Source organism: Struthio camelus, chromosome 13 (genome assembly GCF_040807025.1).
Source record: "Struthio camelus isolate bStrCam1 chromosome 13, bStrCam1.hap1, whole genome shotgun sequence".
In the NCBI taxonomy this organism is placed as follows: domain Eukaryota; kingdom Metazoa; phylum Chordata; class Aves; order Struthioniformes; family Struthionidae; genus Struthio; species Struthio camelus.
In genome coordinates, this window is record NC_090954.1 from 3,256,955 (window position 1) to 3,279,643 (window position 22,689).

At 44.1% G+C, this 22,689-nt stretch overlaps 1 protein-coding gene across 6 annotated transcripts in view; it reads right to left on the reverse strand.

Moving 5' to 3' along the window:
• The window catches only part of FSTL4 (follistatin like 4), a 359,281-nt gene that overhangs the window by 97,139 nt on the left and 239,453 nt on the right, over nucleotides 1–22,689 (reverse strand). For all 6 annotated transcript variants that reach the window (XM_068959795.1, XM_068959798.1, XM_068959793.1 and 3 more), the window contains 2 exons: nucleotides 18,258–18,448; nucleotides 13,432–13,552 (listed from right to left, as the gene is read on the reverse strand). In XM_068959795.1, coding sequence (XP_068815896.1) covers nucleotides 13,432–13,552; nucleotides 18,258–18,448 — 312 coding nt within the window. The remainder of the gene's footprint in view (nucleotides 1–13,431; nucleotides 13,553–18,257; nucleotides 18,449–22,689) is intronic.

Genomic DNA, 22,689 nt, shown 5'->3' on the forward strand with positions numbered 1-22,689 from the left:
AGTAAGAGGTTACTCGCTTACAGTATTTAAGAAAGGAGAAAGCTCCGTTGGGAACCGGTGCACTTGCTTTCATGGAGCTCAAGGCGACGGGGCGCGGGGCGAGCCAGGCAGCCGGCGCCGAGGCTGCCCACCCGTCCACCGACTATCCGAGCGTCTGCGTGTCCGTCTCCTCCGTGCGCGTTGGATAACGCAGGAGGGCAGCGCTCTCCAGGGGCGTCAGCGCATCGGCAGCCCGCTCCAGGGCTCTCCGATCTGTGTGTCCGTTGTGCCACGAACCTCTTCCATGGGGCAGAGAAAATGCATTTCCATTCGTTCTGAAAGCTACTTCGCTCGGTAAATGCCCACGTATCACTAAAAGATGAATGCGTGCTATGCCCATTATAAACTGCTCTCATCTTCCATTCAGCTATGATAGGTCTGTCAGCACGACAAGTCAATGTATTAATTACAATCCACAGTGTCTGTTCATCGCATTACAGTAAAGCATTCAATAAACACCAATTAACATGCTGGAGTCTTTCCATGAAGATATCTTGCCCGACTTAGAGTCTAGTGAATGATTTCGCAAAAATGCATCTTAAAACAAAATAAGGAGCAAAATAGCAATTCTGTAACAAATTCAGTCCCATATACATTTTCTATTTTAACAGATGCTTGGTTAGTAAAATGCATTAAAATAACTCCATTAGCCCTGCCAGGAGATGCATTACATTTCATAGCAGGCTCCAAAGTATTTCAAACTGCTCAAATATTCATTTTTGGTGGTTTATATTGCACTGAACATACTCTAGTGGTGAAATAAAACCAATACTAATTGATGTTAAAATAGGTGGATATGTGCTCTTTAAAACAGTCAGACCACCTGTCCATTTTATACCTTCTTAAGTCCATACATTACAATCTGGGCTCGTTTCAGGGGCTGAGACTATTTTGGGAGATATCACAGTGTTACACGATGTAGGAATGAAAGACGTAGGATGCAGACTGTAGACTTCTGCAGTAAGTTTATCGCTAGAAAAATTAGGATGAAGCTCTCTGTTCTGCTGAAAGAAACTGCAGTCCCCTGGAAAGAAAAGATCTCAAGAGCCTCTAATACCACTAAAGACCAATGAAACCTGATTTCATCCCTCATTCTGAAACGACTTTGCCAGCAGGTCCGGGAGGGGTACAAAGCCCACCTAGCGACGGCCGCCAGCGTGATGGGTCTCGGGACTCCCACGCTCTCGCTCCAGCTCGGAGGGCACAGCGAGGTGTTTCGGCTCCCTTTGGCTTGGTCCATCCGTGAGCCTGGGTGGCCCTGTTCCGGAAAGCCAGACAACACGGGGGGTCCCTGCTTCCTGCCACCCCGAGTCCTCCAACAATGGGCAACCGCACTCCTGCGGCACCTTGCTAACCACTAGCGCTTTTAAGGGAAACATGCTGCTGTTGTTCCTAAGAACGCCACAGAAATGAGATACCGAAGGAACAAGACTCATTATCTCCGCTAGAGCAGGACCTCGAGGTGCAAGCTAGAACAGCACAGAAAAGCACGCACGGCGTATCTGTACGCTGCCAGTCAGACCCTGCCAGATGCTTTGGTTTTAACTTCATTGCTATGAACCGCAGGAAACTGTAATTCTGCATGTGGACGTACACCCACAAACGAGCAGACCATCCTCTGAAGGACCCTCCTCCGGGCACGGAGAGCACGGGCTTTGCAGGAGCACATTGGGGAGCAGGCAGCACAGCGTGCCATTCTGCAGTTTTATCACATAAGCCCTGGCAAATGTTTTTCCTTCAGCCCTTAATTGTATTAAGAGTATTCGAGAGGCCTGTGCTAATGGAGACAGATTAGATAACCAGAACAATATTAAGCCTGGACAGGCAGTAGCAGTGCTGCGTTTCCTCTCATCAGATTGCTAGGGGCTCAGTACACAGCTCCTGAATTTCCATGGCAGAAATGATTTTTTTTTTTCTTTCCACAATGCAAAGGGCTTCTTAGATCAATAGCCGTAGGAAGGTGAGCAGAATATAAAAGGGAGATATTTGTGCAGCAAAACATTTAGGATTCTAACCGCAATGGCTATCAAATAATACCTATGAGCCTGTATATTAAAAATACGCATATAGCACCTTTGCTGTAAAAAGCAGCACTGCAATGGCATTGCCTGCACTCAGCTGACGTGATGTCATGAGTGGCAATGACTCAGGTTCGCACAGAGCAGGGGCAAAGGAGTATGTTTTTTCTTTTACTTCCACACGTGAACCGTAGTAACGCAATACAGGCTGCAGGTACGACTGCACCAAAGGGGGTGAGATGGACAACTCTACTTTATGGGAGCAACAAACACCGCGGAAAGCCATATTTTCCCTACAATTAAAATGAAGCTTGAATGACGTGGAGACTCCAGTCACAGATCCAGACAGGAGAACAAGAAGACAGAAAAAGTCAGGGTGAGCAGCATCCTTCAGGAAAAAACTTCAGAATCGGTCTCTTCCTGAAAGCAATTTCAGCAGAAGCTCTAACGGACTGGAGCGCTGCACTGAAATGATGTGGAATTAAATTGTGGGAAAACCTTGTGAAACATAGCTAATGTTCAAACATATCCTGAAAGTGTTTTTTGAATTTTATCCAGCTCCTTCGAGCTCTCAATTCTCCCATTTAATTTCACTTAAAAAAAAAAAAAAAGAAATCTATTTCGAAATCAGAGCGCGAGGATATTTTTACTCTCCCTTTTCACCCTGCCTTTTTTTTTTTTTTTGCGCACTTTGCTTTTAAATTAATGTTATTCCCTCTCCCTTCTGCATTCCCTTCTTCCTCCGTCCATCACTCCAGCGGTTTTGCAGGGCTGTGATAAAATGCAACATTTCAAACAGCCACTGAGCAGGCAACGGCTCCAAACGCTTTTCAGTGTCCAGGAAGGTACCTGTGACCTTTTCTAACACATTATTCAGGTTTGCATGATGAACAGAATGACAAATGAAAAGAAAAAAGCCTCAGACCGGCATATACAAAGCACCTTTCTTTCTTTCTTCTTAGAATCACAGTCACAGATTCGTTCTCTAAGCCGCAGGTTTCTAATAGTATTACTTGGACATCAGGGCTCTGATCGTGGTGAAAGATATAGGATCTAACCGTGGCTTCAAACATGAGCCGGTGGGGCTGTAGCTATTGGTGCGCACGAACAGAAACATGAAATCTGCTGATGGATTTTATACTGCCGAGGGAAACACTCACGGCAGAAACAGCAGCTCTGGAAGCACAGCATGCCTGAGCGCAGATTAACTTATTTCTATTGACGGCTCCTGATGTTCTTCGCAAAGTTTTGATCATCCAGAACCCAGAGAATAAGCTTCTGCAGTGTGCTACGGACAGCCACCAGCAATAGCAATCTACAAACCCTGGGGCCATGGAAAGCTGTGGGGCTGCACTGGAAGAAGGGTCCTTCCCGCTCATGACGCCGAGGCTCATCTCACTTGTGTCCTCTCCTGCACGGCGGCAGGTGGGTCTGCACCTTCGCACACCTGCCCTAGCACCCGCTGCCAGCCTCGCTGCGGATGGGACCCGCAGTGGACCTCCCTCTGCTGGCAAATATGCTGCAACTCCATCTTTGCACCCACTACCAAGAAGAGCTGCAAAATATTTTTGGCTTCTGCCAAATCTGCTGTCCCTTTTCCTCAAGGGCTCCTTTCCTTGAAATGGGAATCTGCAGATGGGCAATTTGTAGGGACTCCGGCAGGTTTGTCCGCCTGCAGAACTGGCACAGCTATTTGGCCGTGGCTACCTCGGAGGCTCCCACCCATTACCCCTTCCCCAGGCAACTCACCCTCCCTGTCAAGCTGTCCTGTCTTCTGCTCGAGTTTGTCTCCTAACATCAGCAAGGAGATGAAAACTGGCACGGCAAATTTTCACGTCTCCACCAGTAAGGAGGAAATGGTAAACATTACTTGTTTTCTATAGCCTAGTGCCTTTTTTACTCTTTTTGGAAGTATTAATGCAGGACCAACCTTTGAGCCCAGCTTATTCAATTTCCTATTGCTACCTTTTCAGCTTGTATCTTGACATCCTGAATTTGTCAAGGAGATTTTCTCCTGTGAAGAACATGAAATGAAAACATCTCAGCTGTGGCTCCACATAAATCGGATCACTTCCACAAGGAATGGGCACTGCACTTGGTAATCTTCTGACGATGGCTCTGGCATTTTGATTTAAAAAATTAGCCCTATAGCTCTATAGTGGTATTCAATATCAACAGCGTAGGTGTTGAACGAACTAAGAACTGGCTGATCGGCAGATCTCAAACGTTAGTCCTCGTAGGGGAACAATCAGATGTGATTGCTTGTAGTGGGGTTTCGTGGGGGGAGATCCTAAGCCCTAACCTGTTCAACATTTCTACCCATGATCTGGAATAAATACAAAAATCAAATACAAATAAATATGAAAACACAAAAAGGGGCATTTTTGGCCTTAAAAGTTACGAATCTCTTAAACTGGTAGAGGCAAAGATTGAGAGCGTGTACATGGAGGAGCAACTCAAAGCATCCCTGAGATGCCCGAAATGGCAGATAGGGAACATATGCAACAGATTTTCTTAGATGAAGGCAGACTTCAACAGACAAACACAGCTCGAGCAATTACCAACTAAAAAAACAAAGCAGAACAGATGACAAACCAAAGGAAAATGGCAGCAAAGATGCTCCAGTCTGTATATAGCAAAATGACATAGGAAGATCCTCTCCAACATGCTACCGCACTCCACCTTTGCATATGTAAAATCTTATATGTTATAATTATGATTTCCTCCATTTTTAGTGAAAAGAAACAATTTTACTTCATGACTCGGCTTTTAATGCTTCCGAAATTCCTTAGAAAGACAGTTGTTTACTGGGGGGGGGGAGGGGGATCCTACAAGCCTGAAAGGTTGGGTCTAATTTTTAGAAAAAGCTGCTTTTGAAAGAACAAAAGGAAGCCATAGGAAATCCTCCAATTCTCTATTTTCAGCTAATTGAAAATGCAAATTATAATTTTTAGATCTCTACCTACATGATTTGCAGGTGCACACCTATGGCTAGGACAGCCAGTCATTATAGGATCTCACCAATATTTGTGTTTCCTCTTCACTGACACAATTCTGTGCCTGCACGTAACTAAAAATACTATTATTTGTGTATGCAAATTTTCTTCAGTGAACATAGCTGGTATGGATCAAATAATTTTTTGAGAAATGGTATTTGGCTGGTTTTATGTGCCAGTGAGTCACTCGTAAGTACTTATAAATATTTAGATATTCCTATTCTTGCGAGAGTGAGTGTAGACATTTGATACGCTTTGTACTACATCACCTCTGAAGCACTTGCTCTGCTCCACATAGGAAATTCTTACATTTAAAGCAGAGATTAACAAATCAATGCACTCTGAAGAGCATTTTAAAATCACCAGTACATTGTATTCTGGTGAGTTTTCTTTGCAATTTGTAGACAATAGATTTCCAATAACAACATGTAATTAGTTCATTTTGTCTCATTCAATCATTATCCATTAAGCCCACTGACATCTTCCAGATGGTATCTTTTGAAATGAGAGGTATTTGAAAAACTGCTGTAGTTTGGCAATTCACATTCGAGCGCACTGGTACCAGTGTGCAACTGATACGCCTGCGTACATGGAAACCGCAAAGCCAGCATCAGAAACTCTCTCTGCCTTCTCATGAAAAAATCTAGGCAGTAATTATTTTTTAATCAAAAAGCATAAAATCACAATCATTTTAGCTATGTTTTCATCTCCCATTAATCCTGCCAAAACATTATTTCAGGAGACTCTCTTAATTCAGCTCATAATGCCATGATGTATAAACTAAGCAGAGTACTGAGCAGCAAACCTGGCTACATGAATTAATCTCTGATCTCAGCGTAGAAACATTTCCCTTTTTGGCCTAAGGGAAACATGTCGCTCTATCCACTGGTAAACACGTATCTACAATGCGACCTATTTTTCTTGCTCTGAGCGTTCTTAATTTTTTCCTCTGGAACCATATTTTAGCCTTTGAAGCATTTTTGCTCGGATTAAATGTGTCTTTCTTGTTACAAGTCAATTCTCATTTTTTCCTCTTTGTTCAAAACACAGCAAAACAACGGAGAACGTGCAACTTGCAACAGCAGCCCCCTACTCCTGCGGCTGCTTTGTGGAAGTGCAGCAGCCCGGGACACCACCGGAGCCCAGCAACGTATTTCTGACGTGTAGCTCAGAGCTGAAGACGTTTACAATGAGGGGAGCTTTAAAAAGAGAGGAAAAAACCCACCGTCTTTGCAGAAAGAGTTTGTTTGATGTTAGGAGAGGGAAAATAAGAACGAAGATCAACGCAAGAAAATTTTCCACATCCAAAAATTACCGCCCTACTCAAGTGGAGCACACTTAGTTGTCCACAATGGAGGTCTTCTGGCATTCAAAAATTAAATTTCTGGGTGTGGCTGGGTCATTCCTAGTGATGAAGTTAGGCATTTTAGGCTCCATCTGTGGGCAAGGCAAGGAGTGAGGTGCTTCTGAAAACGACCTAAAAAGCCACACATCAAACAAGGAGGTCTCAGGAACTAAGCAACAGCAGCGTCCACCCTAGGCCCGCGCCTGGACTCCAGCCCCACTGGCGGCAGACGCTGGACTCCGCGCAAAAAGCCTCAGCACACAGTCAACTGCTGTCAAGGGGAATTTCCTTGCTAAGGAGGACCTCCTTTCTGAGGTTGAGCGAGCCAGACCCCACAGCCCACGGCCAGGTGGGATCAACGGCCCGGGTGTCCTGCAGGTGGGACAACCACAATGACACAACGTTGCTTTCCATATCTCCACATTACTGAACGGCGGTGTCCATCTGCAACGCAGCACTGCTGTAGCTGTCCTCATAAAGCCCAAATTCCAGCTTTTTGCTTTGTTTTTAAGTTTTTAGCTTTGTTTTTGCCGCAAGATAGTGCCATCAAATTCATTACTCCAGCAAAAACGCAATAAAGTGCTTCTGTGCTCAGTAAGGTGGCTGCATGCTATTCCTCAAGGTGAGCAGGAGCCAGTGGCTTTGGCCAACTCAAGGAAGCTCACTCCTCTCCCCAGGTTGTTCACACCACCCTTGAACGTGGCCTCAAACTGCAAAAGGAGGCTGCTGCTCCCCTACTTGCCGAGGCGTGTTTGAAGTTTAGATATCGTGTAGCTCACGGGAGAAACCAATCAATGGTGGCAAGCTAATGAATTATTTCCAACTTTGTACCGCTATCTGCAGCAACATGAAAGAAAATCACCTACCAAGGAGATTGCAGCTGAGGAGGCAGAGCAGGGTTCATGCACTGTCAATATTTTAGGATTATGATTTGATTGTGTAGATAACTGTTGCTAGCAATAATAATAATGTTTAACAGGAGAACACCTCATGCAAAACATTTTATCTCACGATGCAGTTGTCCAATATAATTAATCAGGCTTGACTAAACCACCCGAAAGACAGGAGTAACAAGCATCCAAACGTACGTGCCATACTAATGGGAAAAAAAAGATTTGTAAAACACATGAGTAAACACTTAATCTAAAAATGTAATTTCCAGATGCAATTTTATGCTGGAACACCTGCTTTTCCAGGTGTATGTGGAATACAATATCACAAACACACATTTCCAAATATGTGCATTCATCTTCATCACACAGAATTTATTTGTAACTTCCTTTAAGATGAGATTTCTATTAGAAAGAGCAATGCTTTTGAACTTTTCCTTTCTGACTACTAAAACCTCTCCCCCTTGACCCAACAACTTCTTTTTAGGTTCTGTTCTCTCTTATTCAAAGTGGATCTTTGCTTTTCACGGGCAAGCATGAATCTTAACACTTCTGCAATAATTAGAAAGCTCTGTCTTGAAGTAGTTTCCAGCAAAACAGAAATATACACCCTGCAAAAATAAACTGGGTTTATACTCAGCACTTCTAATGAGCCTCTGGAGAAGGCCCGGCGAAGTCGGGCAATGGAAGAATCACTCCCCTGCACAGTGCAATTGCATTGCCTGCCTGGGAAAATAGCAAGAGCAGATTTTAGGAGCACCGCTGTAAGTCTGGAGCTGGTCCAATGCCATTCACGGATGCTTCTCTGCATGTGCAGCAATTCGCCCAGTACCCATGTCCAGCCCTGGCTCCTGGAAATCTGCTCCATCTCTCTCCATCTTCCCAATACAAAGCACCCAAGTTGAGGGACTGAAAGGCTGCAGGATGCTCTGCTACCATCCACCTTCCCCTGGCTGATGTGCAGTATGTCTCCGACCCTCCTGCTGCAAACAAATACACGCCCGACCTCCAAAAGGAGTTTGTGGTACCGTAAGGAAACCATTTAATTAACCAGAGCTGCTCTCCAAGCCTATTGTCAAATTAAGCCCTTTTGCACGCTCTTGCTAGTTTTGCTGCCTGCTAGCCCTGCAGAACGCGAGAGATCCAAAAAACGATCACGTTTTATTTATACAGATGTGCTTCCAGAGAGGTAAGTATCCTATCTAAACCAGTAATTCTCGCAGGCTAGTTTCAGGGTCATTTCCTTCTCTCCGCATGCCTTTTAAAATGAATAGAGTACCAATCTCTTATATAAATATATTGCTTATATGGACGCATAGGAATTCTCAACTACTGAACAGATTTAGCACAAAGGGCCCAAGACAATTGTGTCCTTCTTGGTTCAGCTGAGAACAGGAACACATTCTCCCAATTTTCTTTACATTTTGGAACATTTTCCATTTTCCAGAAGCACGGTGATAAAGTCCTATGAATGATCTTAATACCAGCAGCGGGAACAGGATATTTACTGGGGGGTCTGCATGGATACGTGGAGGAAACAGCGAGGCCACGCGACAGCCCGAGCGCACACGGCTAACCGAAACGCTGCAGCTGCGGGCCATCACCCTTTGGTCCGTTCATCGTGGCTCGGTCTCCATCACGCGTTTTTGATACGTATTAAGGACAGGGGAAAAAAATATGTAATCTGAACTAAAACAGAATCAGGAAGGAACACAAACACTTTGAAAGGAGTGTAACAGCACTGTAACTGTATTATAGCCGCAAGCATGGAAAAGGTTAGAGTGAGAAAAGCACGAGAGCCTTTGTTACTGGTTACTCCCTTCATCTGCCTTTTTCGATCCTCAGCAGGTATTTCCAAGAGATGCTGTAAGAGCAGACTGCTCCTGCAGCCTCTTCTGCACTCACACCTGCATGAAATTTGCCCCTTTCAAACCACGCTCGTGTTCTTTAGACCTATCGATACCTCTGTCCTCAGAGAAACAGGCAGTTTTCGGTCCACCACGCGCTCCCCCTCTTTACCTGCAACACACAGGCATGAGTGGTCGGACGTGAGATTTCAAACAGGACCGCTGCAACTGAAAAATAAAGATGTAGCATTTTTCTTTTAAACCACCCTTCTTGCTTTGCTTTTCTTTTTCTTTTTTTTTTTGTCCGGATACGACATCAAAGATCTCAAAACGTCACTGCAGAGCCACTAGAAGCAGCACGACGCAGCAGCCTTGCCAGGAGCTGGGCTCCGAAAGCGCCCGCTGACGAGCGCCGGGCGCAGCGGCAGCCGCCGCCAGCCGTAATCGCTCTGAGACTCCGAGGTCACCTCGTGTCATAATTTCTAGCCTGACCTAGCGATATACTGCCCATCTTTTACACAGCCTCACTCAAAAAGCTTTCTAAGCCCAGGGTGACCTACCGCAAAGAAACTGTCGCAGGACAGCACAGATGCTTGCAAAAGGCCTTTTTTAGGTTTTCCACAACATAATGAAATGCAAAGGCAAGCTGTCAGGCGCGAACGCTGGTTAGGAACGGGCTCTAATTGGCAATGAGCTGGAATTTAAGGGGGTTTTTTCTTTGGGTTAGTAACCTTTTATTAGCTAAACAAAGTTGACAAGATAAAGCCTTTCTGATGGAATGCATGTTTTCCCTCTTTTGACATATTTGCATTACAAATTGACCTGTCCACATTGATGATAATATAGATGTAGAAGATTACAGAGTTTTTTTCAGCCAGACTTTCACATCTGGCAGCCCGCTACTCACCCATTAGCAAAGAGAAAAGGAAAGCCAAAAGTGACATGCCTAATTGTAATGACCTCCAGTCAGATACGCTTCCAGAAGTTATATCCAAAAATCACTCATCTGAGCATATTTAAAGTAGAGCTCAGCGGGGGGACGTGCTTGCCAATTTACTAGACTATTTCCATGCTGATTAATTAGATGCATGCCCTGCTTTAGCTCTTATGACAACTATGCTTTTTATTTATTACTCATTCATTAAATCTTTTGTGACAATATAAAGAAAAGACATCAGACTAGCGAGTGTACTCACTAGTACTCTTTATATTTCTGGAATGTGAAAATCTTGAGAGCATCCCATTAAAAATTAATGTTTTTAAATTATGGTCCTGAGCCTACTTATCTAATAAAATTTACTAATGAGAAATTAGAAGACACCTATAACTTGTTCCTTCCAGAGCTGCCAGGAGAACATTTGAACCATCTCATATGTTATTTATATATTATTACGATGAATTTTAAAAGTGATACTTTAATCCTGTGCTAATGGGTATTTCTAGTCATCCCCCTGCCACACACACACATGCAAACTCCTAAAAGTTGAATTATTAGGATTCGGGGACAAAAGATCTTTCAGAAGAGCAGCAGAAAAATTGTACACTGGAGAGGGTAAGTAGGAATGCCACTATTTCTCCCAAAATCTCAAACTGAGCATTAACATCTGTGTGCCAATAATTAGCATGATTATAAATGATCATTTAAAGCAGCAGCTATTACCAGTAGCACTTGTAATGGTGGAACCAGGTTTCAAAAAAGGTAAGAGACTGCATTCTTCTCATCCATGCAGCTTCCATTCATTTACATCTGATCAGCACGGACAGGGATCAAAATTACCCTCCCTGTGTGTCTTGGAGAGAGAAGGAGGGTCGAGAGAGAGACGCAAACTGAGAGCAAGAGATGATTTTGTGGCTCTGTTCATTACGGAAAGGCCAGGAGACTCTTTAAAATGAAATGTAACTTCTACAGCAGCAAAGGAAAGACAAATGGCAAAACTCTTCACATTATCAAGGTCATCTTCCAGCCTTTCGTAGACTGCAACTCTCTACAGAAGCATGGGGCCCCGGAACAGATGTAACAGCATTTTGGAGAGGATAAATTAGATTGAGACTTTCTGATACCACTGAATCCTGGTAATTAGACTCCTCAGCTTGCTGAGCCATCCTTGCAGGCCTCCTGCCAGCACTCCAAGACGAGGGACTCGTGGGGGAATCTCGAGCAACCAAAGGATCAACTTAATGGGCCACAAATATGAAAAATGTGCTGGATGTTATGCCTTTAAATTACTGTTGCTAGCCAAATTCTGGTTCATAATGAAGCACACAGTTCAGAAACACTTACGCGCTGCAAAAAATCAAACTGCACACTCACAGCAACTGTTTGGAGAACAAACATTTTTAGATGATTTTCCTAGATTTTCTAATGAAGTAAAGGTAAAAGATTCACTTTCATCAAGAACTAAAATTCGCCTACAGAGACTGCAAAGTTTCTAAAGTTGTAAGCAATAAATTTTGATTTTAAAAGTTGATGACCCATTAACCACTCATAATAAAAGTAGGGATTCTGGGAAAACTGAATATGCAGAAGTAAGTCTAATTTTCATCTGCAGATGGAGAACGATTTTTTTTTGTATATAAAATTCTGGTGGGCGTTCATTGTTATGCTTTGGTTTCTGTTAAAATATTTTTTGCCCTTTATCGATTACTGTCTCTGTTCATTGGCTAATATTTTGTACTTGTCTTATTTTCATTGTCTATTTAAAATTCACTGGACCAAAAACTCATACAAATGACTTGTGAAATTTAGCTTGGAGTTGCTGTGACTTTGAGAACCCATTGATCCAAATATGCTCCCAAGTAAATGCATGTCAAGCCTTTATATAGCCGGGTTAATTCACTTTATAGCCTTCTTAATGTATGAGGTTTTATGTTTTACTGTATATCTGCTAGTTTGAGTCTGCTGCGTTGAATTAAATGCATATGTGGTTCAAATAGGTCCAAGGTGACAGCTGGGGCTAATTTTTAAGCACTTTAAATATTATTATCCTAAGTTTTTTTTTTTTTTAAATGAAAAGCTGGAAGCGAAGAAAATAGAAACCACCCTCTTTAGAAAAGAGGAGATTCAGTGAAAATAGAGGCTCTGTGTTTGCAGTCTAGCTTGCCAAGTAATGCTGAGGATGAACGTGCCGCCGCAGGGCACATGCCGGCTCACCCTGGCCCTCTCGTGCACGCTGAGCCCCAGACTGTCCTCCCCAAGCAGGCTCAGGAGCAGGGTGCTCCGCTTAGCACGTCTGAGTGCATTTGTATTTCACAGTTGCGCAGTTTATAAAACTAAAACAAGAGGCAGAATCCCCTTACTGAAATTCCTTTATCTTTAAAATGCCATATGCAGAGATTTGAGAACGCAGCTCATGATGTAACTGGTTTGGTATCGGTCATTTGCCAGCCTTGGGCATCTGAACGGCTGAATCCCATCCTTGTTTAACGGCAACTAACAACGTCTGGGATAAACACATGCACATACTCTGTAGCTCACTACTCTGACTGTTACAAAAAATAAAATTTTCTGTCTTTCTTATTTTTTTAGTATCTCAAAAGGCTTTATAGGCACCAATAAAATCTTGTATTATCCATGTGAAGGAGATAGTGTGGCCCTCTTCCAGGAAAGTACTTCAGTGTAGGCTTAACTTAAAGCATGAACATAAAGTTATGAAAATAAATGGAATAACTAAAGTACTTCATTTCTGCACTGTTTAAGTAGCTCGGTGATCTAGGGATACTTGCAAATGGTGCTGAGACATGCACTGGGATCACACAGTAATTTACTTACTAACATGGAAACAAAATGCAGAAAACGTGATTCTTAGGCACAATATTCAGTAGAACACCTTCTGCACACTGTATTAACTCACATTGCCACAACACATTTGGACAGGCTTCAAGGAAAGAAAGAAAGAAGAAAAAGGCTTTGCCATGTGTATTCTGTTCCTCAGGGTTACTTAGAAACCATATACTTAGGTCTACAGATCTGGCCACAGTACCAACATCCTTCCAGCTTCATCAACAAGAAGCCTCTAACAAGAAGCCTCCAACAAGACGCACAGCAGAAATCACAACAAAACAATTAGCCCCACATGCTTTTACCAACCTCTATGTTCATGCTCAGTCCTTTGGAGCACAGTAAGCTTTTAGAAACAAGCCCTTTCATACTAATTTTCATGGTATAAAATGCAAAAATGGATTATCTTTCCTGATCACATCTCAGAAGACAACACTGCTGTTACGGATGTTCACGCGCATTAGTCCCTGGCCCACCCTCTGTCAATGGCAAGGACACACAAGACCATCGTGACTCACGGAAGGCTGTGTAGAGCTCTTGCAGGGTTAAGTAGCCATCGTTGTTGTAATCATCGAATCGGAGAAGGTCTTCTAGCGTACAATCCAATAAATCATCCTCTAGATCCTCTTTCTTCATTACCTGGGGCCAAGAGAGCATGCAATGTTACATGCAATGTTAAGCTACAGATTCTGGTCCTTGTGGCCCCAGCAGATTTTTCATTAAACAATCTTTAGATAAAATACAAAAAGAGAAAGTAGAGACAAGGGCTGAAACCCAGTCCTCTCCTCTTTTTATTCATGGCAATTCCTCCATCTTTGGGTGAGGTTTATGTTTCCTCTTTCTTTTTACAGATCGACACGTTTTCAAGGAACACATACAAGGTGGTGGGAGCCCGTGCCCTGGTCATCGCGCACACCATTCCCAGAGGGCAGACACAAATTTTGTCTAAGTTAGACTTTAAGAAAACAGTTTGGGGCTTTTCCCTCTTTTTTATTTTTTATTTAACTTTTACTTCTATAAGGGGGGAATTTTTGAAGGAATTAGTGGCTTACAAATGCCTGGTCGCTGTGGATCAAAAGCCACCTAGAGCAACTCTAAAGTGACTAGCGTTACACATTGGAGGTAGAGGCCCAAGGGGTTTAGGGACCTTTGGGCATCTTTATCTATGGCCTCTTCCCCAAAGAGTTTCTCATCAGAAGTGCTAATGCTCCATCCCCTGACATCCATGGAGAAAGAAACAACCTCAGATTTAGCAAAAAAGCAGGCTTCTTTAGCTTGGCATGGTATTGAGGGGGAGAAGAAGAGCCCACCTCCTTCAAACCATGTGTCTACCCCAGCGCACATGGCAAACGCTCCAGCCCAGGCTCCCGCATTCAGACGTCTCACGAGGAAAGAGAAGAAAAGAGAGGGAGGAGAAGGGTTGGGCAGACTTTTCTTGAGGATTGGGGATAGCATCGCCTGGATTTCCTTCCCCCAGGTACATCCCTCATCTTTAAAGAGGGGGTTTGAGATTAGCTGCTTCTCAGAGGACAGGAATAACTTGGGCTCCAATACCATAACAAGAGCTAACTACCCAAACATAAAAACACTCAACCAGGAGAAGAAAAGATTTTTTTCTCCTCTCTAGGTAGGGATGCAATTGCATCCCTTGCCTTTAGGACTAGAACGGGCAAGAGTCGATGGTGCATTCAACACTGACGTGTTTTTCAGCATCTCCCAGTGTTTCTTATATATGCTAACCATTTCACAATTTCTGCCTCAGAAATCGAAGAAGCTTTAGATGTCGTACCGCCAAGTTAGCAAAAAGCTCAAATCGGACCCAAGCATAATTAAAATTACAGGTTCTCTGAGTTTATTGCAGAGCAAAGAAAACTGTTGAAATGTAGCATCTTCAAGGCAGGAGGGATTTTTGCTGTAGCCCAAAAACGCTTTTATTTACTATTCTAGTCTTGGCCTATTATATTAAAGCAATTTAAAGTAATAGTGCTAAAAAAAATGACCCTTCACCTAGCAAGTAAAAATGTTCAATAAAAGTGAGATCAACCATAACTTCCAAGATCAATCTTCTCAAGATGGAAATTTCCCTTTGTCTACTTTTGTATTGAAAATTGATTAACTTTTCATAGGACTGACAAGTTTTTACTAGTCCTTTTGATTTAATGTCGGGGGGAAAAAAAAACCTTTACCTGCAACGTATTCAGTAGATTTATGAATCTGACTTTAAAATACATTGAAATTTTAAATGGAAATAACATTCCAATTACCACAATTGTTAATAGCCTTGTATACCCATGGCTGCAAAACTACTCAGATATTTCACCCTGCTGTGTCTGGAAAGAAACTGTTCAACAGGGTATTCGGGGAGCAAGGGGACTAACAGAGGATGGCTGCCATCCTCTCCGGAGGGGTTCTGCTTCCAGCTTTTCCCTTAGGAGAAATCCCTCTGCACTAAGCCTTCGCTTCAGGAGTAAAGACCATCATTCAAACCTTAAAAATGACTTTGGTGTTCCTGCAGCAGTGCACGTTACCTGTCTCGGGTTTTTCTTTGCAGACAAGATTGTGGTGCTCCAGAGACTATTTTTCTTTTAAATAAAACAAAGGAAATGTACAGCCACAGCTCATCTGGTGGCCAGAGAGAATGAGATCGCAGTATCTCCCAATGCACCACATTCATTTTATTTTCCTCTACTGGTGGGTAATAAAACTCCTGTCTTTGGAGGAATCTGAAATTGCACAGAGCTTCAAATTAAAAGAACCAACACGAATCAATCACAGATCTACCTAACAAGTCAAGAAAAATCTGTTGAGACTATAACATGGAAAACTAAAAATCTCTCGTTAACTAATACATCTCTTAAAAACTAGGGGAATAAACTAGTCATGTAATAGCACATGAAAATCATCCTGGTGTAAGAGCCAAAAAGGAAAAATGCAGAAGTGCCATGCTGCACGCACAGTGCAAGCACGCCCAGCGCGCGAGCCCCAGAGCGCTCCTGGGACACATCGCCGCCCGCGCCAGCTCTGCAGGGGCTCCCAGGGAGACTGGCACGGCGGCGCCTGCACCACTGAACCACTGCACCTCATTGGGGGAGATTAAAAATATTTATGGCTTGTCTGTATTTAGTATTAACTGGCATGATAACGTCTTTGGAGAGGAGGTTTCGCTGTCAACTTCTCCATGCCGGTGAAAGCTTTTGGGATTACGCCACGGACATTGCTGCGACGCAGGCTAGCCCGCTCGTGCGGGACCCACGCATGCACCCCGGTGGGGCTGCGGCGAAGCTGCAGAGCAAGGGTGAGATGACCATCTCCTCCAGGCTGCTTTCTCAGGATATTCAGTCAGCAGCTCCAAAGAGCCGAGCGAGGAGGGAGATGGAGGTTCAGTGTTTTTTAATGCTGTTTTTGCTGATCCAGCTTGTTCAACAAACTGGAGCGGGCTCCAGCCGTGCGAGCACCTTCACCAGCCACGGCCTTTTGGCTGAGTGGAGAACAGGAGCCTGCTGGAGCAATTTTAGTAACATAGCGAGAACAGAAGAATTAAAAAAATGGAATAGCCAAGGTCTACGTTTGCTCTTGTGAGAGAGATCTGGGCACCAACCACCCTGGCAAACGAAGTTCGCGGTAACTTTGCTGCAGACCTTAAATCACTGAACTCTAGTCCTTTAAAATGCAGGTCATCCTTCCTTCCTAATGATAATGGGGTACAGGCTGCCAAACCCTTATTTCCGCACAAATTGAGTTTTAATATCCTGATGGAATAAGCTTCATGTAAAAAGGGTAAAAAATTGGAGAGTAGAAAAGACACTTAGATGTCACTATGCAAAAGCTGGCTTTGAATTCAGATAAAAGTGTTTTCTTATATCTACCACATCTTTATATAATCATGGAATTTAGATGACGTATTGTATGCATTCGTAGCTAAGAGATCTAAGAGAATTTGCGCTGACACTTTGCGCTTGACACTTTGCATTGTGCAAAAAGGCTCCCGTGTCATGTCAACAGCATTGGGATTAAAATCCAGCGCAAACCGTCCTGCTCGGTAGCAAGCGCAGGGGAGCTTGCTTCTGTCTCCGCTGCTCGCAGCTTTCATTTACAGGGCAAAACTGCAAGCGTACTCACGTCCAGCGCGCAGAGTCAGCGCAGACGAGACACTTGTGAAGAGCAAGGGGTAAAACGCTAACTTTTGCAACTGAAACAGGTTTTGAAGAAGTATTCACTTCTAAAAGGTTCAAAAATATTTATTTGCTTTAATTCTTCTCAAGGAAGACATAACAAAATGGAAAACATATTCAAATGTTAATATTCCCATCTGGGCTTATTTTCCTGATTTTGAGGTTGGCCTAATTAAAGCCCTGGCACCCACGTGCCCGGGCCACCCGCACCAGCATCCTCCCAGAGAGCCTTGGCCAGCCGGTGCAGGCGTTGGGTGCGGGGCGGCGGGCGTGCGGGCTGCCTGGCTTGGCGACAGCAATAACGCCGCGCGGGGAAGGTTAACTGACGGGGCGGACCTTGCTACGCCGCCCCACGCTCAGGGACATACAAACCATAAGAAACAACAGAAACACAGAACCGAGAAGCTAATGAGTCCGCAGGTCCTTCCTGCAGACCGGCGCAAGGCTCTTCTCCTGTTTGCAGAGTTGTTTTCTCAGGCTTGCACCTGAGAAGAGCAAGTTCAGTAGGCAGAGAAATCTGCCCAAGTGTCTGCAGAGAAATCTGCCCAAGTGTGCGCTGCGTATTGGGTTAACTCTACCAATGAGAGGAACTGAAACAGCACAGCATGCCCATAATTAGAAATAACAGTTTTCTCAGGCTCTGCACCTTTTCTAACGTTATTAAGTTCAGCTAATCAACGTTTCAGTATTTGCATAGGGATCCTTGGAGAATAAAATATTCTCTGTTAAAATATTTCAACTTTACTGCCATGTTAAGATATGGTAATACACGGTCCAGAAGGCAGGAAAGAAGAGGCAAGAGGCTTCTTCCCAACTTACAAACATCTAAATATCCAGACTAACTCTACACAAGCCAGCTAACTGGAAATACTCCAGAAGACGACTGTTAGCAGTGAGGATTATTATCCGTTTTTCAGGGGCAAGGACGGGGCTGGAAAAATGCCATGCTGTTTGTTTGCAAAGGAGCTTCAAATGTTTGAGACAACTCCGTCTCCCTAGAGATGGAGAAAGAGACTCGCTCGCTGCAGCTGATTTTCTTCCCTCACCTGCCATTGCAGACAGTTACAAACGACTGTTCTCACAAGAATTCTGCTGTGCTGTATTCAATTTACACTTTGAATGAAAAATGCAATCCACTTCATAATTCAATTTTCATTGAACAATAAACCCACCTGAGCCAGTTCAGAGCTGCTGAGATGCCCATCACTGTTCATATCCAAGTACTTAAACATATCTTCAACTAAGGAGCGCTTCTGCGATGCTCTGTCCTCTGCAGGGCTGCTCGGAGGACTCTGACGTTGAGCTTGAAGGTCTAGAAGGATGCTCTTAAGCCGGCTGTAGTCTGCCATCGTGCATGCGTCACCTAAAAGATAAGGCTGCATTACTGGACCACGTACGTTTGCCTTGATCTTTTTAAAAGACTGAACTTCTAATGAGAAAAATAAGGCACAATCAAAGCCAGGCTGTCTGCATACATAGCCCCACTCAGATGCTATACTTTAAGAAATCCTCTAGTCATTACCTTTTGTAAGAGCTGACGTTTTTTATAAATCCTACTGTCAAGGAAGCTCTTGAGTATGTTAACTTCCAGATTACAGAGCTTTGGCTACAGACTTCCGCACTCAGCTTCATAATCCCCACCCATGCTAAATTTGCTCTACGTTTTTCTAAAGATAAAATAAATTCGTCTGTCCTATGATTATAAAGTAAAAATAAATCTTGAGAAGTTGATGGCTAGAAAGCTCTGTGACCATAAACAAATGGCACTTGCGAGTCCTGTACCACACAAAATGCAGGACTGACTTATGAGTGAAAACCAGGAGGATCTGGGGCCAACGAGGCATGAACTCCTCAGTGATATTAAATGTATTATCTATCAAACTCTCTCTGCATTACAGAAAGAGGAATCCTGAAACGCAGCACATCAGCCACCAATGGAGCAAGCGACCTGCAGAGCTTGCCAGCAGCTGGGGTGCAATGCTGCTAACCATGTGCATCAGCCTACCAGGGAGCGAGGCAGGAAGGGGCTGCCTTAACCCATGACATGCTAAAATCCTACTATCAGCAAAAAGCCCTCAAATCACTCATTCTGCCTTGCCTGAAGGAACCAGCCTGAACATTTCATGAGCTTGCAGCTTCCGACTGAGCACTCTAAGCATACAGAAGTCAGTTCTTCAGTGATGCTTCCCTGGGAATACCTTGGGAATTTAAGAGTATCCTCTTACAGAAGAAGCACGTCCACCATGACTGACTCGCTGTCCCTTTCTGCTCAACTGCTGTGTAGCAGAGCTTAGCGGAAAATGATGTGCGTGGCCATGCATGCGGGAGCATGGGCCCTCCCTTTGGCGTAAAGCTGCTCGATTTGGTGCAAACCACCGAGCTGTGCTTTGCACTAACCTGGCTGACTTTGCACTAGAGCAGATACCGGAGTGCCCACACGCCAGCCACCGCACACACTGTGCAGGCAATCGCCATCACTGGCTGCCAGCAGTGACATATCCAACTACTCCTGCTGGGCACAAAAGAGGACATTCACCCACGCCTTTGCTCTTGTAAAGGTAGTTTCAAAACAACCTTGAATTTTAAGTCCCATCACAGACCCAGCTGGATTAAATTTGAAGGGACTGGTCTCAACTCAGTATGAGGGACTTGATCCTGTAAATTACCTGAAGACTGCAAGCATTATTCCTCTGAAAATAAGAGAAGACCCCAGCATACTGACAGCCAGTTTCCCTGTCCTTTTATTGCAGAGTTGCATCATTTTTGGTCCTCTGGTCCCACTCCAACTGAAATCCAATTAAAATTCCAGGTGGGAGGCAGCTCTCCGATAGCAAACCCATCTACCTTTGAGATTGTTGTTCACCCTTCACATTTTGTGCTTGTAACTTCAAATGTACCATGACTTCAGAAGAGGAGGGAAGATACACAGGCCAGACCTGCCCTCACTGTTCAGGTCAGTGTCCTGCTGCTACAAGAGCAATAACCACAAGGAAAGGCTTATTTTCTGCCCTGAACTTAGACCCTCATAGATTTGAGAGCTTCTCACTGCTCAGGGACGCAGAGATCACCTTGGAGCCAGCTATCCCATCTTCTGTCCGTGACCAGAAAGGTAGCTCTTAAGAAGCGCAAAACTTTTCCTCCTCTCTAAACTACCTCCAAGGAGTTCTTGGCCCCACTCTCCTTTAGTCCAGGAATGTGGGCTCAATCTCACCTTACAGAAAAACTGGGCTACTCAGTTGCGATTTCTTGCCTTGTTTATCTGTATTCCTGTATTTTTTTCAACACTGGGTCATCTGATTGCTATTCTGAGGGTGGTCTAGAGAAATCTTTCTTTCCGTCATGTGCTTATTTAGGAGAAAAACTGAATGACTTAATCCAGCGCAATCAAGCAATTTTGCAATCCTGCTGTAAACATGGTTTTGGCCACTGCAATAATGGAGTGTCTTCTGAGCAAGGGTTCTCCTTTCTCTGCAGTGAAACATTAATCCCAGAGAAGTATCTAAGGCTAATGAAGAAAGGGAAATCTATTTAATTTGCTTCCACCTCTGCTTTTGCTTTGTGGTTTTCATTCAGGAGTGTAGGGCCCGCTGTCAGCAGCCCATATGGTGCCATTGGGGTGAGCTGACCCACTGGCAGCGTCCTCCACGTGGAGGATACCACATCGCACCTCGGTTTGCATGCGCACATCACAGTCACCGCTTTTGAGGGCGGCAGTCACCAGATTTGCTCAACCCTGACAACTCCCATTAGGCCCTTTCTATTTCTTATTTCTTCCTCCTATCTGCTTTTGCCAGTAGCGTATGCCAAAGCAGCTCTTCCTTTACTGCTTTCAGACCTTTTGTCTTCTGCAGTTGGTTCTTCTTCCAGATACTCATATCTGTTGCCTAGGGTAATGCCGTCTAGCTGAGTAGCCTTACTCCCTTGCTAGCTTTTGGACTCACCTTGATCCTAATCCTCTTCCTGACCACAAAAGTCAGCACTGGGAAAAGACATAAGTACTTCTGAAGCCCCTTCATCTGCCCTAACATCTCTTCTGCTCAACGTATTAAGCTTATATGGATAATCTCTCATGGCTAACGGCAATTCCTGGTGCCAGTGAGGGACCAGTGAGGGACAACGCATCTGCTTAAAGAACTACCTGGATGTGACATGGTTCCTCAAATGCTTCAGCCAAAAATGAGCACAACTACATGTTTAAACAGAAGTTTTAGTGTGAATTGTGTGTTAATGCAATGACATGAGTCACGTTTGAAATGAGTGAGCAGCCTGTGACAGTGTGTCTATCTCAAATTTGCTTGGAGAGTTTTTTGTCCAGTGAAATAAAAGCAATATCTGCAGGGAATGCCTGTCTGAATACAGACATCGCATCTTCCGTCCTGAACGCTTGGGACCCAGCCAGCGATGGTTAACACGTGGTCCTGCGGCTGCAGCACGGGCAATGCTCAAACAGAGAGAAATCAAGGAAATCACGGAAAAACAGAGTTGGGGATGATCACCTCTAGCAGCAACTCCCACTAACTCTGTAAATCCTACTATAAACTCACTTAGAGGACCCTTTTTTATGGATTTCCACTGCTGCTTTGCTGTGTGTCAGGGATGAACTACCCAACGGAGCCCCGTCCTGAAAGTGGGATGGTGCCGTTGCACCATCTACATGGCTAGGAAAACCAGCAACATGACAACTATGTCTTTTATTTAAAAAGTAAGCTCAGTTTCATGTTTCCCTAACACATGCCACAGTCAGAAGACTGCCATGCTCCACCTCTGCTAGAAGCTCTCAAAAACCTCATTGCCATCCCTTTCCTCTGGAGAGGACAACACTGCAGCTCTGCTGGAGGTGACTACCCTGGCAGCAGCCCTGCCTCCTACCAGTGCGAACGTGACAGCCTCAACAGGTCTCGCGCCTTTGAAAAATTTCCCCTGGCATCTGTGATATTTGAGGCTTGCAGTGAGGCAAAAGCAGTCACTCTAAAACAAAGCATTGTACTGTCACTAAACCCGCAGTTTGTAACATGCAAAGGAAAGAGTAAAATCAATAACTTTCTATCCTAGGGGTGCGAGATTAACAATTTGTGTTTGTTTGTTTGGCTAACTGAAAGACTGACAGGAAAACGCATTGTGTATGGACTGAAACTACTCATATATATGAGTATGCCTATATACGTATATCTATATATGCATACTTCATATATTTAATCTCACTGTAGCGAAAAAGCAGAGGGAAAAATCATTGCAGGTCAAAGGAAATACTCTGTCTGACCTGAAACTATGCCTTTATAATTGGCCTTGGCCAAAGCATTAATCCCCAAACCATCTGCGCTTGGGGTGCTTTGAGTCATGCTTCACAGCCTGGACCTAATGTTATTTAAAGGCAATGTCTATGGTACTCCAGTGAGCACATGCAGATGCGGCTCACTGAAGGTGCCCCGCACAAGACTCGGTCCGCACCTCCGCTCCGCCAAGAGCAGAGGATACGCATTTAGATAACTTGAATCTTTTGGGACGCCAATGCCAAGGACAGTGAGGCTCTCCTGTTGGGAAGATCCTTCCCTTCCTTTACTAGGCATTATTCTTTCATCCTGTAACCTGGTTATCTTCCCTGCC